A 22,246-nucleotide genomic window follows, 5' to 3' on the forward strand; every position below is an offset into this window, starting at 1 on the left:
TGCTTTTTAAATATGCGAGTTAGCTCCCTTGTCTTACAGAAAAAGTGGCACCATGTCTCCATCCACTGAAACAGCCTCCTCAGCCTGTCAAAAAATTAGTGCAAAACTCTGCAGCGCACATTGATTGAATAATGAGTCAGCGCGAGTAGATTAGTTTTAACAGTGCATGCACAGTGTTTGATATCACTCAACATTTGGAAGTAATTTCCCAAAGGGTCTGGGAAAACCCTCACTGCTCTCAGCTCCAAGACAAACAGAAATGTGTTACTGGCAGTGATTACCCACTCTGCTCATTCATAAACCTCCTGGCCCAAATGAAGGTTCTCTGGCCTGAGGTAAGTGGGCTGAAAGGCCTCGGATTGTCAGCACACTCACTGTGGGAGCCACTTACTGGATCAGAACCTGTCGGCCTATCGGAGCCGACGTAAGCTTGGACGGTTTCCAGTGGGAAAGGACGCAGAGGCCTGTATGTAAGGATGACTAAAAACAAACGGTTGATAGTGAGGGACTTGAACTGTGAAGTAACTTGATCTCCATTACAGCTGCAGGGGTCGTGTGTGGAATGACAACGTGCAGCATTTGTTAAAGCAAACTGAGAAAACCAGCAGAGCACCAAAGACGCTGCTACACCTGAATTCAATGAAGGAAAGCTGAAATTCTGCATTTTTTAAGTGCCATTAAACTCCACTACATATCAGAGTGAGACAATGGACTTTTCACTTCACTACATTCATTTAATCTCAGTTGTAGTTATCTTGGGGTGTTTCGGTTGTCTGAAGGTAATCTGCACTTTTAATTATTTGACATTATTCTCCCCCCAATGTTTGTTTTTTTTTAGATTAGATATCAGATTTTAAATTATAGGTCTTTCATGCAGCAGCTTGTTATGGCCCACATTTATGTTTTAAAGTTAAGTGACCTCAAGTATAAATAACGACAATCTTTAGTCCCGTAGAAGTGACACTGTTCAGATGACATCTGTATAATGTGAGTTTCTCACATGTTCAGAGAAGGTGCTTTGGGACGAGGGCTTGATACAACAGTGGACTGCTGTAGACTGCCTTTTCCTTCCCAACAACAGGTCAAGACAATTTTTTTTAAAGCGCGTTTACTGTTGCCATGGATGCAAAGGTTGCATAACTAACAATACAATTCAAGTAAGCATTTTAACCCAGAACATTATCTTTGCCTAATCAAGTAGTTTGTGTGCCCAACCAGGAGAGATAATTCAGAAAAATCTCTTTAGAATGTAATGTAATGTAAATTTAATGTAAATGTAATGTAATGTAATTTAAATGTAAATGCTTTGAGTGCAAGAATTAGTTTATAATTTATAATTATCCTCAGTGTTTTTGTTATTTTTTTTAAATTTAAGGTCATGTATCTGAATGTATCAGGGGAACAGTCTTCACTAAAAAAGAGGAACAATGTTCAGCAGAGCAGATAAAAGTGAAACTTCAAAACACTGATAATGTATGAAGGCCATCATATATTTACAGAGTGCGTGAACAATCAGTATGACTTGCAAGAGACATTTCTTTTCAAGTGTTTGGACAAATTCTCTGCAACTATTTTAAAGGATCAGTCTGAAGTAAAATGAAGTCAACAAACATAACTTTGACAGTGAAAAATGAGTGGGAAGGAGCAGTCATTAAGTCTTTCTCTCATGTCCGGGTGTCATTACGTTTGTGTTGTGCTTTGTCCCCTCAGCCGTCCACAGAGGAAACCCATCCCTCCTGAGCAAAGCGCACGAGGGGGGTGTTCACCACCGAGGCCCCAGTCTCCTGCCCTGTCATTGGTCACCACAAAACCTGCATCGGTTTAAAACCAGACACCGCTCTCTTCCCTCCCTTCACACAGCACAACCCCCAAAAAAAGACTGATAGGGAGGGACAGACAGACAGAGCTGGCTGTGTGTGTCTGACTGACTGCTGCGTGAGAGATAACCAGAGAGTTGGTCTCAGGATGCCTGCGTACGCCACCAACATGAGACTGAAGTTCCCCATCTTGGCTTTGGCTTTGGAGATTATCACCATCATCCTGTTTGCAGTGTTTGTGGTCTATGATGATGGGAAAGGTCACGGGCACGATGCACACTCCAATAAGACTGACCATGAAGCTCAACCTATGGACCTCTACCCCAGTAAGTCTACCTGGGGCTGCATGCTCAGGGATGCTCCTCTGCTGGATGCCTCAGTGTTTGGTCACTACTTCTGGAGAGGTTATAAAATACGGATGATCAAGTTGCATCTTTATCATTGACAAGAATTTACCCCTAAAAACAGAGAAAATATCTGTGACACCAAAGTTTAAACTTGTTTCTTAAAAAAAAAAAAAAAAGGATCTAATATATGAAATTCTCAAATGTCCACACTTTTTCTTTGAAACTTTAAAGTGCTGATTGAGCTGAAAAAGGTCGCTTTCTTTCACTGGAATTCTGCTTTAAGGGTATAATTTTGCAATTATTTGCAAACAGAAATAGAAGAGTTTGGAGGTTAATTTCATAGCAGGTCTGCTGAATGCAATAAGAGGAGTCATGGGGTTGCACTCTCATCTCTCTCAAAGTCTATTCAAACACATGCAGCTGAGGAGTCCGGAGGATCCTGCTGGACAAAGTGTCAGGTCTCATACGTAGAGAGGTCACGTGATTTATATTAACAGAGGACAAAGGCAGATGGTAGCTGGAGCAGAAAAATGTTGTTTTTCTGTGGCATTTAACAGTATTGAGCGGTTTCTCCAGTGAAGAGGCTTCTTTGCGTCTTCACCACTTATCTGCAGTAAGATAGCTGTAACAGCTGTACGAATGTCTGCTTGTAATTGGGTGGGGCATGTGTGACCCACAGAGATTAGTTCAGCATTAAGGCTACTTCAGATGGGATGTTTTAGATATGTACATAGTCTGGCAAGGAGGCATTTCACAATTATTTTGATTTCTTTTTTACCCTTTTTATATTGTGCAACAGATCATTTGAATATTTCGTGTTTGATATGGTTTTCCCACAAAAAGCTGATGTTACCTTGTTAAAAATTCTCTTTCGTCAAAAATCCATAACATTTTAATCTACAAACGATTTACCCACCGCTGCAAAAGTCTAAAAGTGCCATTAGTTTGTTAAGCTCCAAGAGCTAAAGCTATGACCACTTAAAACTGCACGACATGAAAAACCATGAGGCAGTTGCACGCAGAGAGATCACTATCCAACGCATACCAGACACTAGTAAATACAGTTTCAAAGCAAAATATATAAACGGAGTAATGTGGACTAGAACAAAGCAAATCAGTTGTTTGTAAAAAATGTAAATGACAGAAGCAAATTCTGGTTGTCTGCTATGACGATGCGATGCTGAAGTTTCTAATTATATATGACCTTTATTTAACCAGGTAAAATCAATTGAGAACCAATTCTCATTTACAATGATGACCTGTCAGCACAGTCCACTAATTACGACTCTCAGTGAGTAATTTCATCTTAACAAGGAGTTGATATGCAAAATGAAAACTTCAAAGGAAAGGAAGCTTGAAAAACGTAAATAACGATTTATTTATTTTTTTTGCGCTGGTTACATAACTCCTCTCCAGTCTGCACCAACGGTAGATCCTCAGGGGATTCTCTCTTGTCTTGGCTCTCCCAGTTCTTCAGAAGATTACGTGTTACCTAACATCTGGGCGTGGTGCCAGTCGTTGTGGCTGCTTTCCAACTGCATCTCATCCCCATCCTCAAACTCACTAGAAGCCCCTACTACAAGGGAAGCAAGCCTGAGTCATCCAACTGGGAAACAGAGACCGGTCAAACACCGAGTTGGGTGGCAAACAGGGTTTTTTCAAAGGAGCTGTACAGGATGTGAGCTCAACCAGACATCTACATCGTCTCTCTGCTGCACATATCAGTGCTTACAGTTTGAAACACTGATCAGCTCCACTAATAATAAGACTGACAGGGTGAGATGAGATAATGAACCCCAGGACATTTTATCTTATCAAAATATTGTATTAAAATCTGATTACTACTAACTAAAAAACTGTAAATTATACAACTATACATACAGAGATTCTTCACCTTAGTACATGTGGGTGCGCTTGTGTCTTTACCAAATACCAAAGGATGTGTTAAAAATGTGCTGACATATTGTTTATGTAAATATGGTTTATGAAAGTAGGTGTTGATGAATTTAATCTCCCTCATTATTATCATTCAAAAGCTGCTGCATTTCAAACAGGTACCTACCTTATTTTGTGAGTATTATGTAAATGTGCTCTGAAGTAAACAGCGTTTGAGAGCCGAGTGCTGTAAATACCTCAAATGCAGTAAAGTTTGGGTTATCTGAGGTTTTGAGTTAAAGTTAAAGCCAAAGTACTCAAAACTAAATAACGTGTAACACATAATATTGTCCCATAATGGGATGTTTTGTTAGTTTAACATTTTGGGAAATCTGTTTTCTTGCCAAGAGTCAGATTAGACTGCTGATACCGCTCTCATGTCTGTACGTTAAAGTGATGATCTCGAAAATTTGAATTAATGTCTGTGAAGTTGCTACCTGTTACAGAATGAGTTAACACAGATGTGATTGATCCTGCAGGCCAAAGATAAAAGCCCTTTCATTTGCAGTATTATAAACTAATGAGCTCGGTGTCTGTGGCAGAATTCCAGGAAAAATCGCGGGCAGCGCAAAGTTAGTGACACGTTTCCCATCAGCCAGCAGTAGTTGTTCTGACGGAGACGGTACAAACAAACAAAACAGACTTGCTCTTCAACTAACCCACTAATGTCACACAGGCAACAGTTTGGATCAGTGGGAAGTGAAGACCAAGAAACTGCAGCTGCAATTACTGCTTATCGCCACAGGTGCCGCCAAAGACGACAAAACGAAGATCTTCCTGATTGAAACTTGAAACGTGAAGCCACTGCTAGCAGAGGGTTAGCTTAGCTTAGCATAAAGAGTGGAAGCAGGAAAACAGCTCGTCTCACTCTGTCCCAGCTTCTGTAAAACTCAATGTTTAACAGGTTTTACGTGAGTGTAACAATGACATGTTGCCAGACTATATCTTGGCTGGGGGAGGAAAGTCTCTGGAGCCTCTCTTGATCGTCTGGCAAACTCACAGTGACAGAAAGACTCCGGAAACAAAATATAACGTGCTAATCTGAGAGTTTCAGAGACTCCAGGAAGACTTTGTTTTTACTTTAGACAGTACGGATCGAACCGTTTCCCCATGTTTCCAGTCTTTGTGCTCAGCGAGGTGCCTGTTTTTTATGTCACACACAAACAGAGTGGAATCGGTTCACAAGAAAACGAGTGGACATATTTCTTAAACTGCAGGAGGACCGTTCAATGAAAAAAGCAAGTGTGTCCTGTCTTGACAATAGTGACTATATAAATGCTCATTATGAAATAAGGAAATAAAGGGTATTGTTTCCCAGCCTGCACGTATCTTCACGTTGATGCATTTTCCACATGAGAAGCTCATCATATCAGACTTAAAGGCTTTTGGGAAACAGGAATGCACGTCCTGTCTTGATGATGACTCTACTAGGGAACACGGATGTTCTGCACCAATCCCCCCAAAAGTACCTGGCCTGAGCTCAGGTTGATTTTCTGTGTTCTTACTATTGAGAATACATTGAAAACAACACATGTGGACAATGAAACATTGGACATGATTCAAGTGAATTCCAAATCCTGCAGTATTGTTCCGCCTAACAAGTGACACCAAGAGATAAGAGTGCGCCAAACATCCCCTCCCCCTGAGACTTCATAGGTTTAAACTTAGTAAGATCATATGCACTTAATAGAAAAGCAGCACAAGGCCACAAATCCATCAGGAACAGCAGCGGTATTTTCCCAGAAAGCCATTCATGGTGTGATTGAATTGCTTTCCCAGCAGGTCACATCTGACAATACAGCCCTTGTGGAAGGAAATGACTCTTGTGAAGTCGTTTAAACTACAAAGTTAAGAGAGCACCACCGTGACCAGCAGACTCACAGAAAATAGCTGACTTCTTATTGAAGGCAGCATTTTTATCTGATTCAATTTCATGTCCACATTAAGCTGAGGCTTAAGTGGGAAGGTCAAAACAAAGCAGGACCCTGTCATTGAACCAGCAGCAGAACTGACCTCCCTTCTCACGTCTCCAGTGTTTCAGGACGTCCACGTCATGATCTTCATCGGCTTCGGGTTCCTGATGACGTTCCTCAAGAGATATGGGTTCAGCAGCGTCGGCATCAACTTGCTCCTGGCCGCCTTCGGCCTGCAGTGGGGCCTCCTCATGCAGGGCATCTGGCACCTGGATGACGGCAAGATCAAAATCAACATCTTCAAGTATGACACCTGGATTAACATTGATGTAGTTAAATACACAGGAATATGTGAAAGTCATTGACATGGGTGGATTTAAAAATATTGCCATGAATAGCATTTTTTTTTTTATTGACTTCATACAGAGTGCAGCAAACAAAAACAAAAAAAATCAAATCAATGTTGGTGTGAGCCTCTGACAGAGCATCAGTTCTCCTCGGTAGACTTTTTCTTGTTATGTAGGTTGTTCCTAGTATCTTGAAGAACTTGCCACAGTTCCTGAGGGTTAGTTTGTCTGACTGTCTTCTGCCGGACTGACTTCATTATGTTTAGATCATGGCTCTGTGGAGGTCGTACCACCTCCTGCACGACTCCTTGTTCTTCATGTCACTGAAGATAGTTCTTCATGTCCCTGGCTGTCTGTTAGGGTCGTTATCAGAATGAATTTGGGGTCTTGCTGTTGGTTTTGTTTGACTGATGATCTAAACACAACACAGCACTTTACATTGCCACTTTGTAGTACTCAATAAACCAAAAACTTGCCCGGTTTCCTGCTGAGTACCTCTGATAGATCACTTTACGTTGAGGAAGGTTGGGTTACAGTTATTTTGGTTTGCCTAATGACTTGTTTTTTTCCTCTCCTGCAGAATAATCAACGCAGACTTCAGCACAGCAACAGTCCTGATCTCCTTCGGTGCCGTTCTGGGTAAAACCAGCCCTGTGCAGCTCCTCATCATGACCGTACTGGAGATCACCATCTTCTCCATCAATGAGCATCTGGTGGCAGAAATTCTCGGCGTGAGTTCACAATGACACGACAAACTAATTCTGTGCATTAAAACATTCACTAACACGACTTTATTAACCATTGCTGTGGGTCTGTGTCACCTTTTCTTGAACAGGCTAATGATGTTGGAGCATCCATGATCATCCATGCTTTTGGAGCCTACTTTGGCTTGGCGGTGGCTCGAGTACTTTACCGACCAGGCTTAAGAAACGGACATGAGAACGATGGCTCTGTTTACCACTCTGATCTCTTTGCTATGATCGGTGAGAGACAGTTACACTTTAAACTTATTTAATATATTAATCCTGTGTTTACAGTGGTGATGTGCCGTTTTGGCTGTAATTTTCCTTCTGATTCATCACTGGCTTCCAGCACATGTATGCCACCTAGTGGACACGAATAGCCATGATTGAGCAATATTGACCTGAACTGTGCATCAATTCTGTTCTGTAAAAATTTGCGCTAACACCAACCAACTTGTGATTTAACGTGAATGAATGTTTTCTTCATCACCGTCTTCTACAGGAACCGTCTTCCTGTGGATGTTCTGGCCCAGCTTTAACTCGGCCATCGCTGACCCGGGCTTCACCCAGCTCACCGCGGTCATCAACACCTACCTCTCCTTGGCTACCTGTGTGATGTCTGCCTACGCCATCTCCAGCCTCGTGGAGCACAAAGGAAAACTGGACATGGTTAGGCAGCTGTCCTCTGATATTTACAATAGCACAAATTTAAAAACGTCAATTTAGTCAAAATACTTTGTTTTGATTTTACATCTTTCTCTGTAGGTGCACATTCAGAATGCTACTTTAGCCGGTGGTGTTGCCGTGGGAACATGTGCTGACATGAACATCGGGCCATTTGGGGCCATGCTGATTGGATTTGTAGCTGGCATCATCTCTACCCTGGGCTTCAAGTTCCTCAGTGTGAGTTGAAAAAAAGAAAAGAAGAACAATAAAGTGGCCTCAATATATAGATAGTTTTGATTAATATTTTATTACTATTAAGTAATTAACCTCTTCAACTTTAGGTTGTGTTTTGAAAATTCCACCTAAAAAAGTGTTCCCAAAATCAGTCACAGCTCCATAACTGAGGCCAAAACAAACCCACACATGACAAAATATTTAACTACAACGCGTGTCCTTATCTTAACATCCAGGCCAGACGGAGATCTGAAGAACTCGACCAAATTTGATGCAACACAAACACAAGAAATGCTGCATCCATTTCAGTCATAGTCGTACGAGTAGGCCTCTTCATTCAATACACCGCGCTCTGCACGCTTTTAAAAAGAAGTTGTCAAGCGTCAGACAAATCTGCAACATTTTTGTTTTCGGCTTCTCAAATAAGTGAATATTTTGTTGCAAAACACTTGATACTCAACTAAAAAAAGGACTATTAGCCAAAAATATCAATATCGAGATGGAATCTGGCATATTCAAGCAAAAATGTCAAATCAAAATGTGTTTTTCACCTTATAAACAGAGTCAGTTAGTTGCTCTTTTCCCTCCTCTGTAGCCCATCCTGGCATCTAACCTGGGCATCCAGGACACCTGCGGTGTCCACAATCTGCACGGCATGCCAGGCATCCTGGGCGGACTGGCTGGTATAGTGGCTGTGGCTTTGGGGAAGAAAGATGGGTAAATATTATGATAATATAAATGCATATAAAAAATAAACACAACCATAACTATAATGAAGCCTCTATGTAATTGTATGCTTCATTTAAATGCCAGCTCTTACAATCCTGTCTCCCCTCCTTTCTTCCTCTTCAGAGGTGATCCTGCCATGCAAGCTGCTGCCTTGGCTTCATCCCTCGGCTTCGCTTTGGTTGGTGGTGCTGTTACAGGTGGGTGGTAGAAATGAAAAGTAAAACCCTAAGTGTGGCCTTATGATTTAAGCAAAAGAGCAAAATCTGAGTGATCAAACAATTAATTTTGTTCTTCGAGGTTTAATAATGAAGCTGCCGATCTGGGGACAGCCTCCAGACCAGAACTGTTTCGATGACTCTATTTACTGGGAGGTAAGAAATCCCGCTCCTCATAAATATCATCTCCAGCGTCTGACTGTCGAGCATTACAAGTGACAGATGCTGATCCATGTGTGTTTGAGTTATTAAATCACGGGTTTGGGGAATTAATCAGATAGATGTGGTTTACGGCATCAGGATGAACAAAATTATATCAGGCAGGTTTTAATTCACAGAAAAACTCTTCTTTTTTTCTTTTTTTTTTTTTACCCCTTTGCTGGTAAACTCTATAGAAATATATCTATTTGTGTAATTTAGGACTGTTTCACTGTGCTACAGAGAAATAATTTGTATTGCCCGTTCTCCAGGTTCCTGAGGAGGAGGAAGACAACGAGGAGAGCTTGGCTCACGCAGATCACTCAAAGAACAAAGCAGAAGCTTAAATTACAGCCCACCGTCCCCTCAGCAAGAAATAAAGAAGTAAAGGATTAACATTTAGCTACACCGTGTCCGCAATTTGTCAGTTACATTAATATGATTTGGAAAAAAAAAAAGTTTACAAAAACAGGGTGCTCAGTTGAGACTATTTTGTGAACAAAGATATCTACACAGGATATTTTCTATTCATAGTACAGTTTAAATTTGTAATTAGGAAAGACACAAAGATTTACAGACTAAAAAACACACACGAGTAACTGTATTCTAAGAATTGTTAGCGTAAAGATTTGGTTAATCCAAGATACACAAAGACAAAAAACTTCAGGGATTTTTTTTAAAAAATTTTTTACACTGAAAGTTTTGATGAATAACTACAGTATTCGAGAACCACTATACAAACACAGTGGGCCACTCCACAGCGTCACTGCTGATACTACCTGTATAAGCTTTTCTTTATGTAATTTTATATCCTAAACATCATAAAAGCATGTTTTTAAGCTATTACTACAGTGTGTATTTTACTTCATAATGTTTTTTACATTTCCGTATGCATTTCTTCTGCTGACGCTTAAGCCAAAGATAAATAGGTGAGCTGGGCTTTGATGCGCTGCTTCGCATTACCTCACTGGAGCCCAGTCCTTATACGAGGAGTCAGAGTCATACTGTGTGAAAGCAGCAGCGTGGCTCTGACGTGGGCAGGGATAGTCGCATAATGTTCCTGTAACTAATGAACCTCTGAGTTTCTCATCTTCTTCTACTTCCAAGCATTTTCTATCTCTCTGAGGGCAGCTGTACACATTAGCATTGGATTAGCTGTCACTGGGCAAGCTGGTGTTTGTGTTTTATTCTGTTTCCTATTTACAGCAAATGTATTCTCACATGTTTGTTTTTTTTAGACTAATCGACATGGTCAGTTTTATCAAAGCTAAAAAAAAAAACTGGTACTGAATGTTTTTCAGATATCTTTCAAGGAATTTAACAGAAACTAACATGCTCATACGAGGTGCAAATAAGGCAATAAACTAACTTTGAGCATTTTCACTGCACTATTACATGCATCACTTTTCTCTGACGGTGAGTTATTGTTATATTTTGCTTGTCTGAGTTTTTGAAGAGTCACAGGTGCAACAAACCTCCTGTGTATAGCACAGGATTCGGACTCACTCTCTCCTCTCATCATTGTTTTAAGCTGTATGGCGGTGAAGTGTTGGATGACAGGTTTTTCGTGTTTAACATGAAAACAGGACTAAGAGCTGGATGAAATTGACTACAAAAAAAAAGAGTTAATCAATAATATTCTGGTTTGTCAAATGATTTATGATGTCCAGAAGAGAGACGCATCAAGATTTTGTATTTTTATACAGTGTGCGTATGCTTTTATTTGTATAATATACTAATACTGTCATAATAAATGTTTTTGTACAATACAAGAGTTTATATGGTCTTTTTTTTTTTAAACAGTGTCAACAAAACAACAGTAGCAACAACAATGTAAGTATATATATTTGTAGAAACATGGCAGTTATTTTAACCATCTTACATTTTATTATAACTTGGCACAGTTTTGAGGTAAATTAAGACTGATGAAGTCTGGTCAGGCCTTTAAAATAGTGGCATCTGTGGTTTTGAAAGAAATTTCCCTTATTCTATTGAAACCTTCAGGATATAATTTCTCGTGTAGCGCCATCATGTGGTAAAACTTCCACTTTGGCCCATACCTGCTAAACCAGCCCCCTCTAAACTTTAGATCTACATTAGTGGAGAACATTTTTACCACTTTCTCACATTTTAAAGACAAAACAGCTCATCGTTTAATCAAGAACACAACAGATTATTAGATAAAGTGAAAAATAAATTGCAATATGCCAGGAATATATTTAAGTAATAAACTCAGCTTCATTAACATTAATTACACAAGTAGATCACTGACAAGTTTATTTTGAACCTGTACAAAGTTGCACATAATGACAAAATGTTTGTTTGTTATCATTTAGGCTAACATGGACGAGAAATGCTTAAAGTGCGAAGCAAAAATAAAAAGCTATTACAAAGCTTTGTTTGCTAAAACACTTGATGAAAGTAGGATTTGCTGCAAGGTGGTTTAATTTGACTGCGTCAGCTTCAGCCAGGTGAATCCTCAAGACTAGTCTTGAGATTACTTGCTTTCAGCAGGCAGCTAAATATTAAACCGGCTTTTAAAAACCCTCCGCGAGTATTATATCTATTTGTATCGTGTAGTTTATAACTTTAACTTACTTGTTTAAAATGTTGTGATCGAGAAAACAGCAGTCGACCACAGGTGGTGTTGGGTGTAGTTCAACTCATTCGCCACTTGGGGCGCTGTGTTCACTACCTGCCGCTCTCGCGCCTTGTTTTGAAAGTAGCTCGCAGCGGTGCATCATGGGATTCAAAATGTCTCCTAAGACAGCTAACTATTGCTATATTACTGGAGATCACAGTGACTCAATGTCCACTTTACCTCCTTTTTCTTAACCAGTGGTTGTTGTGTTTGTAAATATCTGGTACATTAACTACATTTTGCTTTCGCTATGGTGAGTACAGAAGCTCTTCCTTCGCTGACGCTGTTTATTCACGTCTAAATGCGGGTTTTAGCTTTAGCTTCGTCAACGTAGCTCTGTTATTCTGACGTGAACAACAGAAACGAAACGAACTTCTGAACGAACCTTTTTATTATCTTCTGTTCTTGTTTACGTGTTTGAGAAGTGCTTCGTGTTTCAGAGGTGCTTCGTGTTTGTAACTTCGACTGGAAAACCTTTTCCAGAAGCTCCAATCAGACTGAAGAGAAACCGCGTTTCAAACAAACAAACAAACAAACAAACATCATTTATTCCTGTTTCTATTTATTCCTGTTTCTATTTATTCATGTTTCTATTTATTCATGTTTCTATTTATTCATGTTTCTATTCCTGTTTCTATTTATTCCTGTTTCTATTTATTCCTGTTTCTATTCCTGTTTCTATTTATTCCTGTTTCTATTCCTGTTTCTATTTATTCCTGTTTCTATTCCTGTTTCTATTTATTCCTGTTTCTATTCCTGTTTCTATTTATTCATGTTTCTATTTATTCCTGTTTCTATTTATTCCTGTTTCTATTCCTGTTTCTATTTATTCCTGTTTCTATTTATTCCTGTTTCTATTCCTGTTTCTATTTATTCATGTTTCTATTTATTCCTGTTTCTATTTATTCCTGTTTCTATTCCTGTTTCTATTTATTCATGTTTCTATTTATTCATGTTTCTATTCCTGTTTCTATTTATTCCTGTTTCTATTTATTCATGTTTCTATTCCTGTTTCTATTTATTCATGTTTCTATTTATTCCTGTTTCTATTCCTGTTTCTATTTATTCCTGTTTCTATTTATTCCTGTTTCTATTCCTGTTTCTATTTATTCCTGTTTCTATTTATTCCTGTTTCTATTCCTGTTTCTATTTATTCCTGTTTCTATTTATTCCTGTTTCTAGTCCATGAAAGCGGAGTGCCGAGTGTCCAGCTCCACCTCCGGAGTGTCCAGCTCCACCTCCGGAGTGTCCAGCTCCACCTCCCGGGTGTCCAGCTCCACCTCGGGGACAGATGAAAGGAGGAGATCCAGGAGCAGAGGTGAGATGACCGTCGTCTTTCTGTCCTCATCTTCACTACTGAAGAGTTTCAGCCTTAATTAGATTTGTATTGAAGCTCAATGAAGCTTCACATCATGATTAAAGGAAAGATCTGCACGGTGAAATCAACCTGACGTGATTGTTTAATAAATAAATCCTCCTGATGTTGGTTTTTTTTTTGCAAACATTATCAACAAAAGTGGCCGATTTGTCGATTTGTGAATATTACAGCTGAACAACAACATCGGTGCCCCAAAACATTTCTGGATTTTGAACATACATTTAATATAACAACGATATTTCGCTGATCAAAAAGCAGTGAAAAGTATTTTCTTTCTTCTTTTTGTTTTATTTATTGTTCTTAACGACTAACTCATCTTTATCTGCAAAAATACATGAACTGTGATATTGCTGAGTAAACTCAGATCTGGTGTCAGGAAGGAGAACCACTGAGACGGACCAGCGTTAAACTCAGATCCGAATCACACATGGAAGAACATAATAACATTTGACCTCCTGCTAACTGCTTTCCGCTGTATGTACAAGAGTTTAAAATTAATCCGTTCCATATTTTAAATTACAGTGTGTTTTGGCAGGTGTTAATTAAATTGACAAATTTGCATTACGCAGCCATATCTTATCTCGCTTCCAGACACTGTTAATACAGGCTGCATTTATATTGTTTAAAATGTACTGCATATGCAGCAATCTAAATTTGGCTTATAGGGTTTATATGATATTGGCTTCTACTGTTCAGGCTGTCTGTCACAGGATGTGTGTGTATGCGTCATACTAAAAATGGATTCAATCACTGGGATGTTATTTTTTATAATTTTTAAAAGTGTCTCTTTATGTCTGGTTTTTTTAGGAAGAGAAAAAGGGAAACGGAAACGAAGCCGCAGTAGATCTTCCTCATCATCCTCCTCCAGTTCATCATCCTCATCTTCATCCTCATCGTCCTCGTCCTCGTCCTCGTCCTCTTCAGGTTCATCACACTCATCCAGCCGCAGTCGAAGTAGCTCGAGCAGCAGTGGTAAGTAGATTAAAAGTCTCAAACACAGTTAAGAATCCGTTTGAACTTTGTTTGCGATCCAATTAATTTCTCCTGAGATGCTTTTTTTGGGGGGATTTTTTTTAATCACAGCACTAATATTGGTGGATAGATTTGACTCTTTTCTTATTGTTTTTAGGCTCTCGCAGTAAATCCAGGAAGGAGTCAAAGAAACGGAAAAAGGAGAAATACAAAAAAGTAATTTTCCACATGTTTAGTTTCTTGCTTCAATGATTTTTTTTTTTAAAGTCTTCACAGAAAACTGAATTTAACTTATTGTGTTCTGAACCAGAAGGGGAAGAAAGAGAAGCGTCATAAACGTAAAAAAGACAAGAAAGCAAAAGGAGGCGAGGAAAACTCGGGACCTGTACAGATCTCCAAGGTAGCCGAACATTCAGTAACAGTTCATTCATGTTCCCATTTGACTGGGAATGTTTTTTTTCTTGCATCGATGTTTTTCAACTGTCTTTATCAGTATATCTCTATATTATTTCCTTTACTACTGTTTTTGTCAGTCAAAACCTGCTAATATGATGTGAATATGATATTTAATGTGGCACACATTAGGCTGTTTGTCACAGGCTAATTATGCAATTTTGCTTGTAGCCCCTTTAAACTTAAATTATTTTTTCTTTCAGTATTTGAAGGACAGGAAAAAAGGCAAGTACAGCATGATTTCAGGGAAGAAAATCAAGATGAAAGTAAAGAAGTCAAAGAAAGACAAGCAGGTAATCCGACCTTTTTGTGAAGTGAGTCTGTGAACCGATTGTTTATTGCCTTGACTGACAAGCAGTTTATTTGTTCCAGCGAGATAAAAATAGAGCAGAACTTCTGGAGTTCTTGAATTCTACCCTGTGACGCCACTGTGGACACCAGTCCTGTGGGTCGGGCACGGTCACGTCAGCAGAAGTCAGGGAACAACAACTCAGCTTCCCTGGAGAATAAAAATGAAGAGTTTCCTGAGAAAGAGAGGATGAATATGACCACAGACGGGCAGCACCGAGCTGGATGGAGTAAAGGAGCTGTTGTCATCAGCCAGGTGAGGTGCTTTCAGGCCACATGTTTACCATGCAGCTGTGCAGGTGGCCAATTCTTCAACTTAGTCTGATGGCTTTTTTGATGTCGGAAGTGTTCAAGAGGAGCAGTGTCGTTCACTGTTTTATCTGTGGCCAACTAGATCAGATGTAAATGAAAATTGGTGACCTGCCAGCCACTGACTTCTCAACTTTGCTTGTGGTTTGAAAATGTCACCACTGCAAAAGAGTACTCCACCGATAAAGACTCGCTAAGGACGGTTCAAAAAAAAAAAAAAAAAAAAAATCTCGACGGCTCAATTAGAATCAAACTGATGGTCGTACATCATACGTTCTTCTTCCTTGTCTGAAAATGGTTCCAACATTACCCACAATGCAACTGGAGTTGGGTCAGAGTTTTATGTGTACTCAGCTAGTCGTGGCTAATGCTTGGAGCTTCATGTATAGAGCGGGAGCGAGCTACAGAGGCTTCATGCATCCAGATTTTTTTCATTTTCAAACTTTTAGATTTCAGAAAACCAACACCGACCCAAGTGAAGTACATTTATCGGACTTCGTGGAGCTTCGGGGGTTTGTTTTTTTTCACATTTGCAGCAGTTTTCCTCAAGATCTGTAAACGGACTGTGATGTGTAAAATCAGTTCCTCTTTTAAGTTTTAGTTTGCTAATTTAATGCTGGATGTATCATTCATGTCAACCCTTACAACATTTAGGAATACCCATACATTCATTTTTTTGTAAATAACTGATCTTTATGTTTCCACATTATATCCCGGCTGTAGGAACCAGTTTTGTCTGTATGTTCTGAACTCATACCTTTTAATGTACATTATGTTTAAAATAACAATCGTCTCTGTGTTGTTTAATGATTACTGTCTGTCTTATTCATAACATTTCTTCTCCCTATTTCATTTGACTAAATTGAAATATAAAATGCGGTCACTGTTAGTCCCCCTTGTATGAAACCAGTTGAAAGCTTCATATGGATGATGGAAGCAAACCTTTTGTGTCCTGTTGAAATTTGCTGTGACAAAAAGAAAAGAAACGGCGATTAACCTGCTGGAAAGATTTTATTTTGATATGTTTCATTTAAAAAGATCTGGCAACACTCAATGTTTTTTTTTTTCTTTGATGCCTCCTGTCCAATAAAGAGCAGGAGGAAAGCTTTCAGTTTGCTGACCTTGGAAGATGACTTATGCTGCGGTGTCCTTGTGTGCTGTGGAGAGTGTGACTCACCCTCTGAATGATGTTAAAGTGGACTGTTTGTTTTCGGACTATATTTCTCCGTGTGTAAGGTTTAGACAGAAATGTCATGCAAAACATTCACCTCACGGGTCCTGTTGTGAAGTTCGATCGAACAACCCTTTTATCCAGCAACAAGAAAAAGTTTTTAAATTACAGAAATATCCCTATGAGGCGACAGTGAATAGCCTTCAGTGCTTAGATGCCAAATCTCTTCAGAATAAAAGAAGCATCACTGGAAGAGGGGATAATCTCTTGTAAAGTTGAAACTGTTTCAAGTGCTGAAAAACAGTGTCGTCAAGGTACAGAGAATTTAGAGAAAACCACCTGACATTATACGTTCAGATGGAAAGGTGAAGCAGGATCGAATGCTGAGCGGTCTTGTTCTGAGAGAGCAGAAGGATCAAAGGACTCGACCTCCGCTGACCGGTGCAAAAGTGGACATACCGCAGCAGAGTCCCGGCAATCAGCATTTATCCCGCCCAAGCGTCCCGCCATCTTTCCCGTCCTGTGACCGCCGCACATCAGACCACCTTACTGCTGCTGGTTCCTTTGTATCTGAAGTCAGGCATGCTCCACATCCTCTGCATCCTCTCCTCCCTCTCCATCCCTCTCTCCACGTCCTCAGACACGGTTTTGAGGTCGCTCATCCCCACCCCGTCGGCCGCAGGGGTGGTCAGGCCCACTGTGCTTCCGAACGGGTTGATCTTGATGCGGGACCTGAAGTTCACGAGGGACATGCTCATGGCACGTTTGTTGTTCCACTGGCGGGCGAGCCGCTGCGCCTCCTCCTCCTCCTTCAGGTGCTCCATAGCCTCCAGGAGGACGGAGCGGAAAAGACTGGACACCTCGTGTACCTCGGGCTCATTGGCCTGCAGGGCCTCCCTGAACCTGGGCAAAGCAAAGCAAAATATGTAAGTGAGCTGATTAGAAATGATTCGATGACTGTTGCAAAAACTGTTCCCTATTTTTTTTTTTGGGGGGGGGGGGGGGGGGGGGGGGGGGGGGGACATTTTTACCAAAAAAATGCCTTAAAAAAAAAGAAGCTGTTTTTACATGCAAGTTTTTCTTACAGAACACGTTAGCCTGACTGTAAATACTGACATATCTTCAACCTTTATGTTTATATGCGTAAATCGATACCAATCCGTTGCTCATTATCAAAGCCTCCAGGCACAGAGTAACATTAGCTTTTAAATTGAGTCACGATTGTAACTCCAACATTTACTCTGCACTACGTTTCATTTTGCCTCTACCAACTCTGTTTGGTATCTCTCACTCAGTCAACCTTCCCCGCATGCTCTGGAGCTGCCTTAACTAAACCACAAATTAAAGTTATTAATAAACAACCAATCACTGTCAGTTAATGCACACGCTGCAGACATGCTGGCATTATTTCCTCCTCGCTAGCAGCTGGCAGCTCGAACTAAACAAACTCAATTATAAGAGACAACCAGGAAAATCATCCTAATGTTGGAGAAACAGATGAGAAAAAAATAACATAAAAAGCTTTGGCTTCAGTAAACATGATACACAACAGAACAAAACTGTATAGTGCAAGAAAACAGGAAAACAACCAGTTTGTTTTAACTTCTGACACGCAATCATCTCATGCAATCGTAACATTTTTATTCTGGTCTTTGCACCAAACAACATCCACATGATGGTTGTTGATGTTATAAACGGCAAACCAGATCAGCCATCAGTCATCAGCCCCTCTACCTGCATGACCAGCACACTGCTGGCAACCCCCCAATTACTCCTAACGAGGTAGCTGAGGACTTGACAAACCTTTTAATAGACTTAAATAGAACCTGCAAGTGCTTTCAGTTTACTTATGATTGGCCTTTCCTCCACTCGGACCGGTGCTGCAGCACAAGCTCACGCACAGATCAAATCAAAGACAAATTATCTTTATTAGCTACTGTTTAAACACGAGACTAAAATTTAAGTTAATGATTGAAGGTGAAACTGTTGCGTGATGAACGAAAATCTCAACTCAAGAGTCCACTTATTAGCTTTTTGTGGAGCTTTTCAGGAAGGCAACAAAATACAATTAAAAGGAGCAGGAAAAGCAAATAGTGTACCTTGAAGGTATTTCTGTGAAACTAAGTTATGATCTGACCTAAAACATTTATTTACAACTGCAAAACTGGTTTTATTTTCAATTAGGAGAAGTTTAAAAACATAAAAAGCTGCACATAAAATACAGTGCAACTTTATTATGAATTTAAAAAATACACTTTTAAAGACACTTTAATAAGTCTTATCAGCATAGACTCAAACTACAAAGTGAAACTGCCCAAACAAAGATGAGCTTATTCATAAACAATACTGTCACAGTTTAATTTTGTTTATCATCATCACATTTTTATCAAGGCCACAGGAGTACGAGGGGGATTCAAATATACAATAAGCAATAATAAGAGAAGAAAGCACGAGTTCATAGCACTTCACAGCCAATCAGACGGCTGAGGTCTCCACCTACAAGCTGCTAATTAAAAGCACAAAAACGTCGTCCCTGCTGTGTAGCACCTCGCTGCTCATTCACATTAACGGTGTCGAACTCTAACAAGACACCCGAGACCTCAGCAGCTTTCTAAGAACAGATGCTGAGACGAGTTCAGGACGTCACTGCTGCAGATTAGAGGACAGAGACACGAAGCATCGCAAAGACATGCGTGGGCTGACTGACAGGTTTCACAGATGAAACCTCTCCTCTGCGCCAAAAATGATGCTTAGCTGTGGTGTGAAATCACAGGAACATAATTAAGATTCAGTGGTGATCTGGATCTGATATTTCTTCAGATATATGGTTATTTTTGGGCATAACTGTTACACGGAGATTATTTTTCAAAAGAATACTTTTATTAAGAAATTCATTTCTGTTCATTTTTAATTATTCTGGCTAGTTGGACCTGGAGTCAAGTTCAAGTTGGGCTTTGTTTGGGTTTTTGGTACTACCAAATATCAGGGGGATATTACCAGACCAGAAATATACAGTATATGGGTCAGGCCCAATCGGCAACCGACAGTGACGTCATCTATTCGTATTTGGCCGTCGCCATCTTGCTAATTTGGAGCCAGAAGTGACCATTTTTGGACAAGTTGGGGAGCAGCAGGCCGCGGATCACCTCAGCCACATGTAGGGGAAACCTGACTGCACCACAGGCCGGTCAACCAAATAGATGCGCCCCAAACATAGCACATTTTGAGGCCTAATATCGAATTAATGGTGGAATTATTTTTAGATGGACTGCCAGAAAACCAATAAGGAGTGATTTTAGCAAATGACACCATAATGACGTGGAAAAACTGTATCGATTTTGTAATTCATGAGAGAAGTTTAATGGGAGTCCAGGAGCCAGAGTCCTTTTGGAGCTTCTTGCGGCCCTCGGTGGTTTTGCAGTTTAAGGAGCTTCCGCATTTTCTGTTGGAGCAGCTATTTGCTTTGCTCGGCGCCAATTCGCGGACATTCGCGTCTTTTCATTGACTTATATGGAATGATTGGTCAAACCTGAATGAACCTGATTACAAACAGTGTTTCCAGACTATCATTTACATTCTTTATTAAATTTTATTTTATTTATATAGCGCAAAATCACAACAAAAGTCATCTCAGGGCATTTAACATAGTATAGAGAGAAAACCAATAATTCAACATTTCCCGATAGCTGGAAGGAAAAACTTCCTTTTAACAGGAAGTCCCAGCAAAGACTGAAGCAGTGAGCAAAAGAGACATTCCCATGCTGCATCAGTGGCCCTTTTGTGTTCACATTTAAGTTTGTTTGGACACAAATAGCCACGACATCCATGTCAGCTTTTGTGTGCTCAGTGTCCTCTTACTTGAGTATGACTAGCCCACAGCAGGAAGGGGGCACCTTGGAGCAGAGCTCCTCCAGGCCGAGCCTCTCCCCGGTGCTGATGTTGTGGGAGGAGCGGGGCGTGCTGGCCAGCCAGCTGTAGTCCACCCCGGTCTTCAGACGTCGGTACTCGTTCTCCTTCTCCCTCTGCTGCCTCTCCGCCTCCTTCAGCTGCCAGTTGAGCTCCAGCATCAGAGTGTCGGTGACCACGTCGGACGGGTCCCGGCGGGGCGTCCGGTAATAAGGCTCATTCCAGCTGAACCAGGAGGCCATGGCCTTGTCCTCCTTTTTCCGTCTCCTGATGAGAGAGGCAAACCAGAAGGAGTCATCGCACTGAAGTGATTATAGATGTGACCTCAGAATTTGACTGCTGAAATGTTGAAATATTTGCTCAAATTGATTTGAAAGTGGATTTTTTTTTTTTCAAGGCTGTGTGAGACTAGAGAAATAAAGGAGAATCCTTGCTGCCTCACTTTCTGTGTTTTTAATGACACATTTTTGAGATCTGTGTATGTCTGTGCCTTGCAGAACTGGAAATGTAAGACCAATACAACAAAGGGAACGAAGCAGAGCAGGCCTGCAGGGTCTTTATTGATTAGTTCACTGTTTTTTCTTGGCAAAGCTTTCCAAAAAAGCAAAATTTGGTGCGAAGACACTACATTGTTTTTCCATTTTCTGTAGAAAACATGCCCTCTGTATAATTAGGCATCATTTAAAACACCACATCCTTTGATGTGTTCTCCATATCTGGACATATTCCCCCAGCTCATCCTCCATCTGCTCTTTGTTCTACAGGTGTAAGGTCCGCTCCCACAGATGCTGTATTCAGGCCGATCAATGGTAAGTCTTTTGTTTGACTGTCTTTTTGTGATAAAAGTACAGAAAAACACAGCAGAGTAGGCTGCTGATTCATGTATTGAGTCGTAAGATCGAATGAAAAGGTTTAATTAGGTTTCACAATCATCAGGTGGCTTCAATGTGAAGATTTTCTGCTCCTCTTGGACTGATAGTAAACTAAATTGGAGCTGTGATGATTGGTGGATTATTAGATCGAGATCGTTTCAGTCATTTTTCAGGCACAGTGAAAAGGGGAAAAAAGAAGCATTGTCTGGTTCCAGCCTCTCACATGTGAGGATTCACTGCTTTTCTTTGAAATGTGTCACTGCAAGATGGATATCTTTGGGTTTTGGACTGCTGATCGAGCAAAAACAAGACATTTTAAGCTCTGGGTTGGTAAAATGGGTGTTTTTTTTTTCCAGTATTATTAATAAAAACACACTTGCTAGGTTAATGAGTGATGGAAATAATCTTTAGTTGAAGCCCTATAAATTGAATATCTTTGGGGTTTGGGCTGTTCAGTTAAAGACTTGTTGGAAGAATCGAATCCCTGAGCACCATTTATGAAGCTTCAACCGTGTACATCTTTTTAGGTGTTTACCTGTACACATGTTGTCAGTGTCTTTATACTGTCTTCTGGGTTCATTTATTTTTTTTGTTGCGTCTTCAATGAAACTGCTCATTCTTATTGTCTTTGATTAGTTGGTTTGCAAGCTGACGTTGTCCTCTAAACCCCAGCTGCTGTACCAAAGTGTGGCTGTTTGAGTGCTGTGACTCGGATTAGCAACAGCTGTGTGGAGAAACTGTCACACTACGAGACGGAGTGAGATTAGAGACAAACCTGCTCCCACTTACGGAGCCAACAGTTCAAATCTGAGGTGACTAACACTTTAAAATGAAGCCAGCCAAAACAGTCGCTTAAAAAGATATGATTCCTTCATATGTTCCGCCTGTACATTGTTGTTCGATGTATTTAAATATATTTAGTGAATATTTGGTTGTCACATTGTCAAAGCTGCAGCTATTATTTTCATCACCAATTCATCAATCAGAAATACGCGTGTTGTTCTTTATCATATTTCTGGGATTTCAAACTGGACTTATTTCTGATTGATAAC

General features: G+C 40.2%; 3 protein-coding genes across 4 annotated transcripts; 2 read left to right on the forward strand and 1 right to left on the reverse strand.

The window, feature by feature from the left end:
• The first annotated feature begins 1,868 nt into the window (after window positions 1–1,868).
• Window positions 1,869–10,916, forward strand: rhag (Rh associated glycoprotein). Its single transcript, XM_069173803.1, has 10 exons — window positions 1,869–2,143; window positions 6,133–6,316; window positions 6,940–7,090; window positions 7,195–7,342; window positions 7,605–7,771; window positions 7,868–8,005; window positions 8,598–8,719; window positions 8,855–8,928; window positions 9,029–9,102; window positions 9,417–10,916. The coding sequence occupies exons 1-10, from the start codon at window positions 1,966–1,968 to the stop codon at window positions 9,489–9,491; spliced, it is 1,311 nt and encodes a 436-aa protein (XP_069029904.1). The 5' UTR covers window positions 1,869–1,965; the 3' UTR covers window positions 9,492–10,916.
• A 995-nt stretch (window positions 10,917–11,911) lies between these two features.
• Window positions 11,912–16,378, forward strand: LOC138213022 (protein FAM133). 2 transcript variants are annotated; one of them, XM_069173830.1, is made up of 7 exons: window positions 11,912–12,038; window positions 12,968–13,103; window positions 13,971–14,135; window positions 14,293–14,351; window positions 14,446–14,535; window positions 14,792–14,881; window positions 14,961–16,378. In XM_069173830.1, exons 1-7 carry the CDS (start codon window positions 12,036–12,038, stop codon window positions 15,009–15,011), a joined length of 594 nt encoding a protein of 197 aa, XP_069029931.1. In that variant the 5' UTR covers window positions 11,912–12,035; the 3' UTR covers window positions 15,012–16,378. The 2 variants fall into 2 exon arrangements, with proteins under 2 accessions (XP_069029931.1, XP_069029939.1); XM_069173838.1 differs by having other exon boundaries at window positions 14,449–14,535.
• A 168-nt stretch (window positions 16,379–16,546) lies between these two features.
• On the reverse strand, window positions 16,547–20,564 carry rd3 (retinal degeneration 3, GUCY2D regulator). The gene is made up of 2 exons (XM_069173816.1): window positions 20,275–20,564; window positions 16,547–17,319 (listed from the first exon to the last, which is right to left on the reverse strand). Exons 1-2 carry the CDS (start codon window positions 20,562–20,564, stop codon window positions 16,953–16,955), a joined length of 657 nt encoding a protein of 218 aa, XP_069029917.1. The 3' UTR covers window positions 16,547–16,952.
• Window positions 20,565–22,246: the final 1,682 nt, after the last annotated feature.

Source organism: Embiotoca jacksoni, unplaced genomic scaffold (genome assembly GCF_022577435.1).
Source record: "Embiotoca jacksoni isolate LCO1_2020_lvr unplaced genomic scaffold, fEmbJac1.0.p SCAF_101, whole genome shotgun sequence".
In the NCBI taxonomy this organism is placed as follows: Eukaryota; Metazoa; Chordata; class Actinopteri; family Embiotocidae; genus Embiotoca; species Embiotoca jacksoni.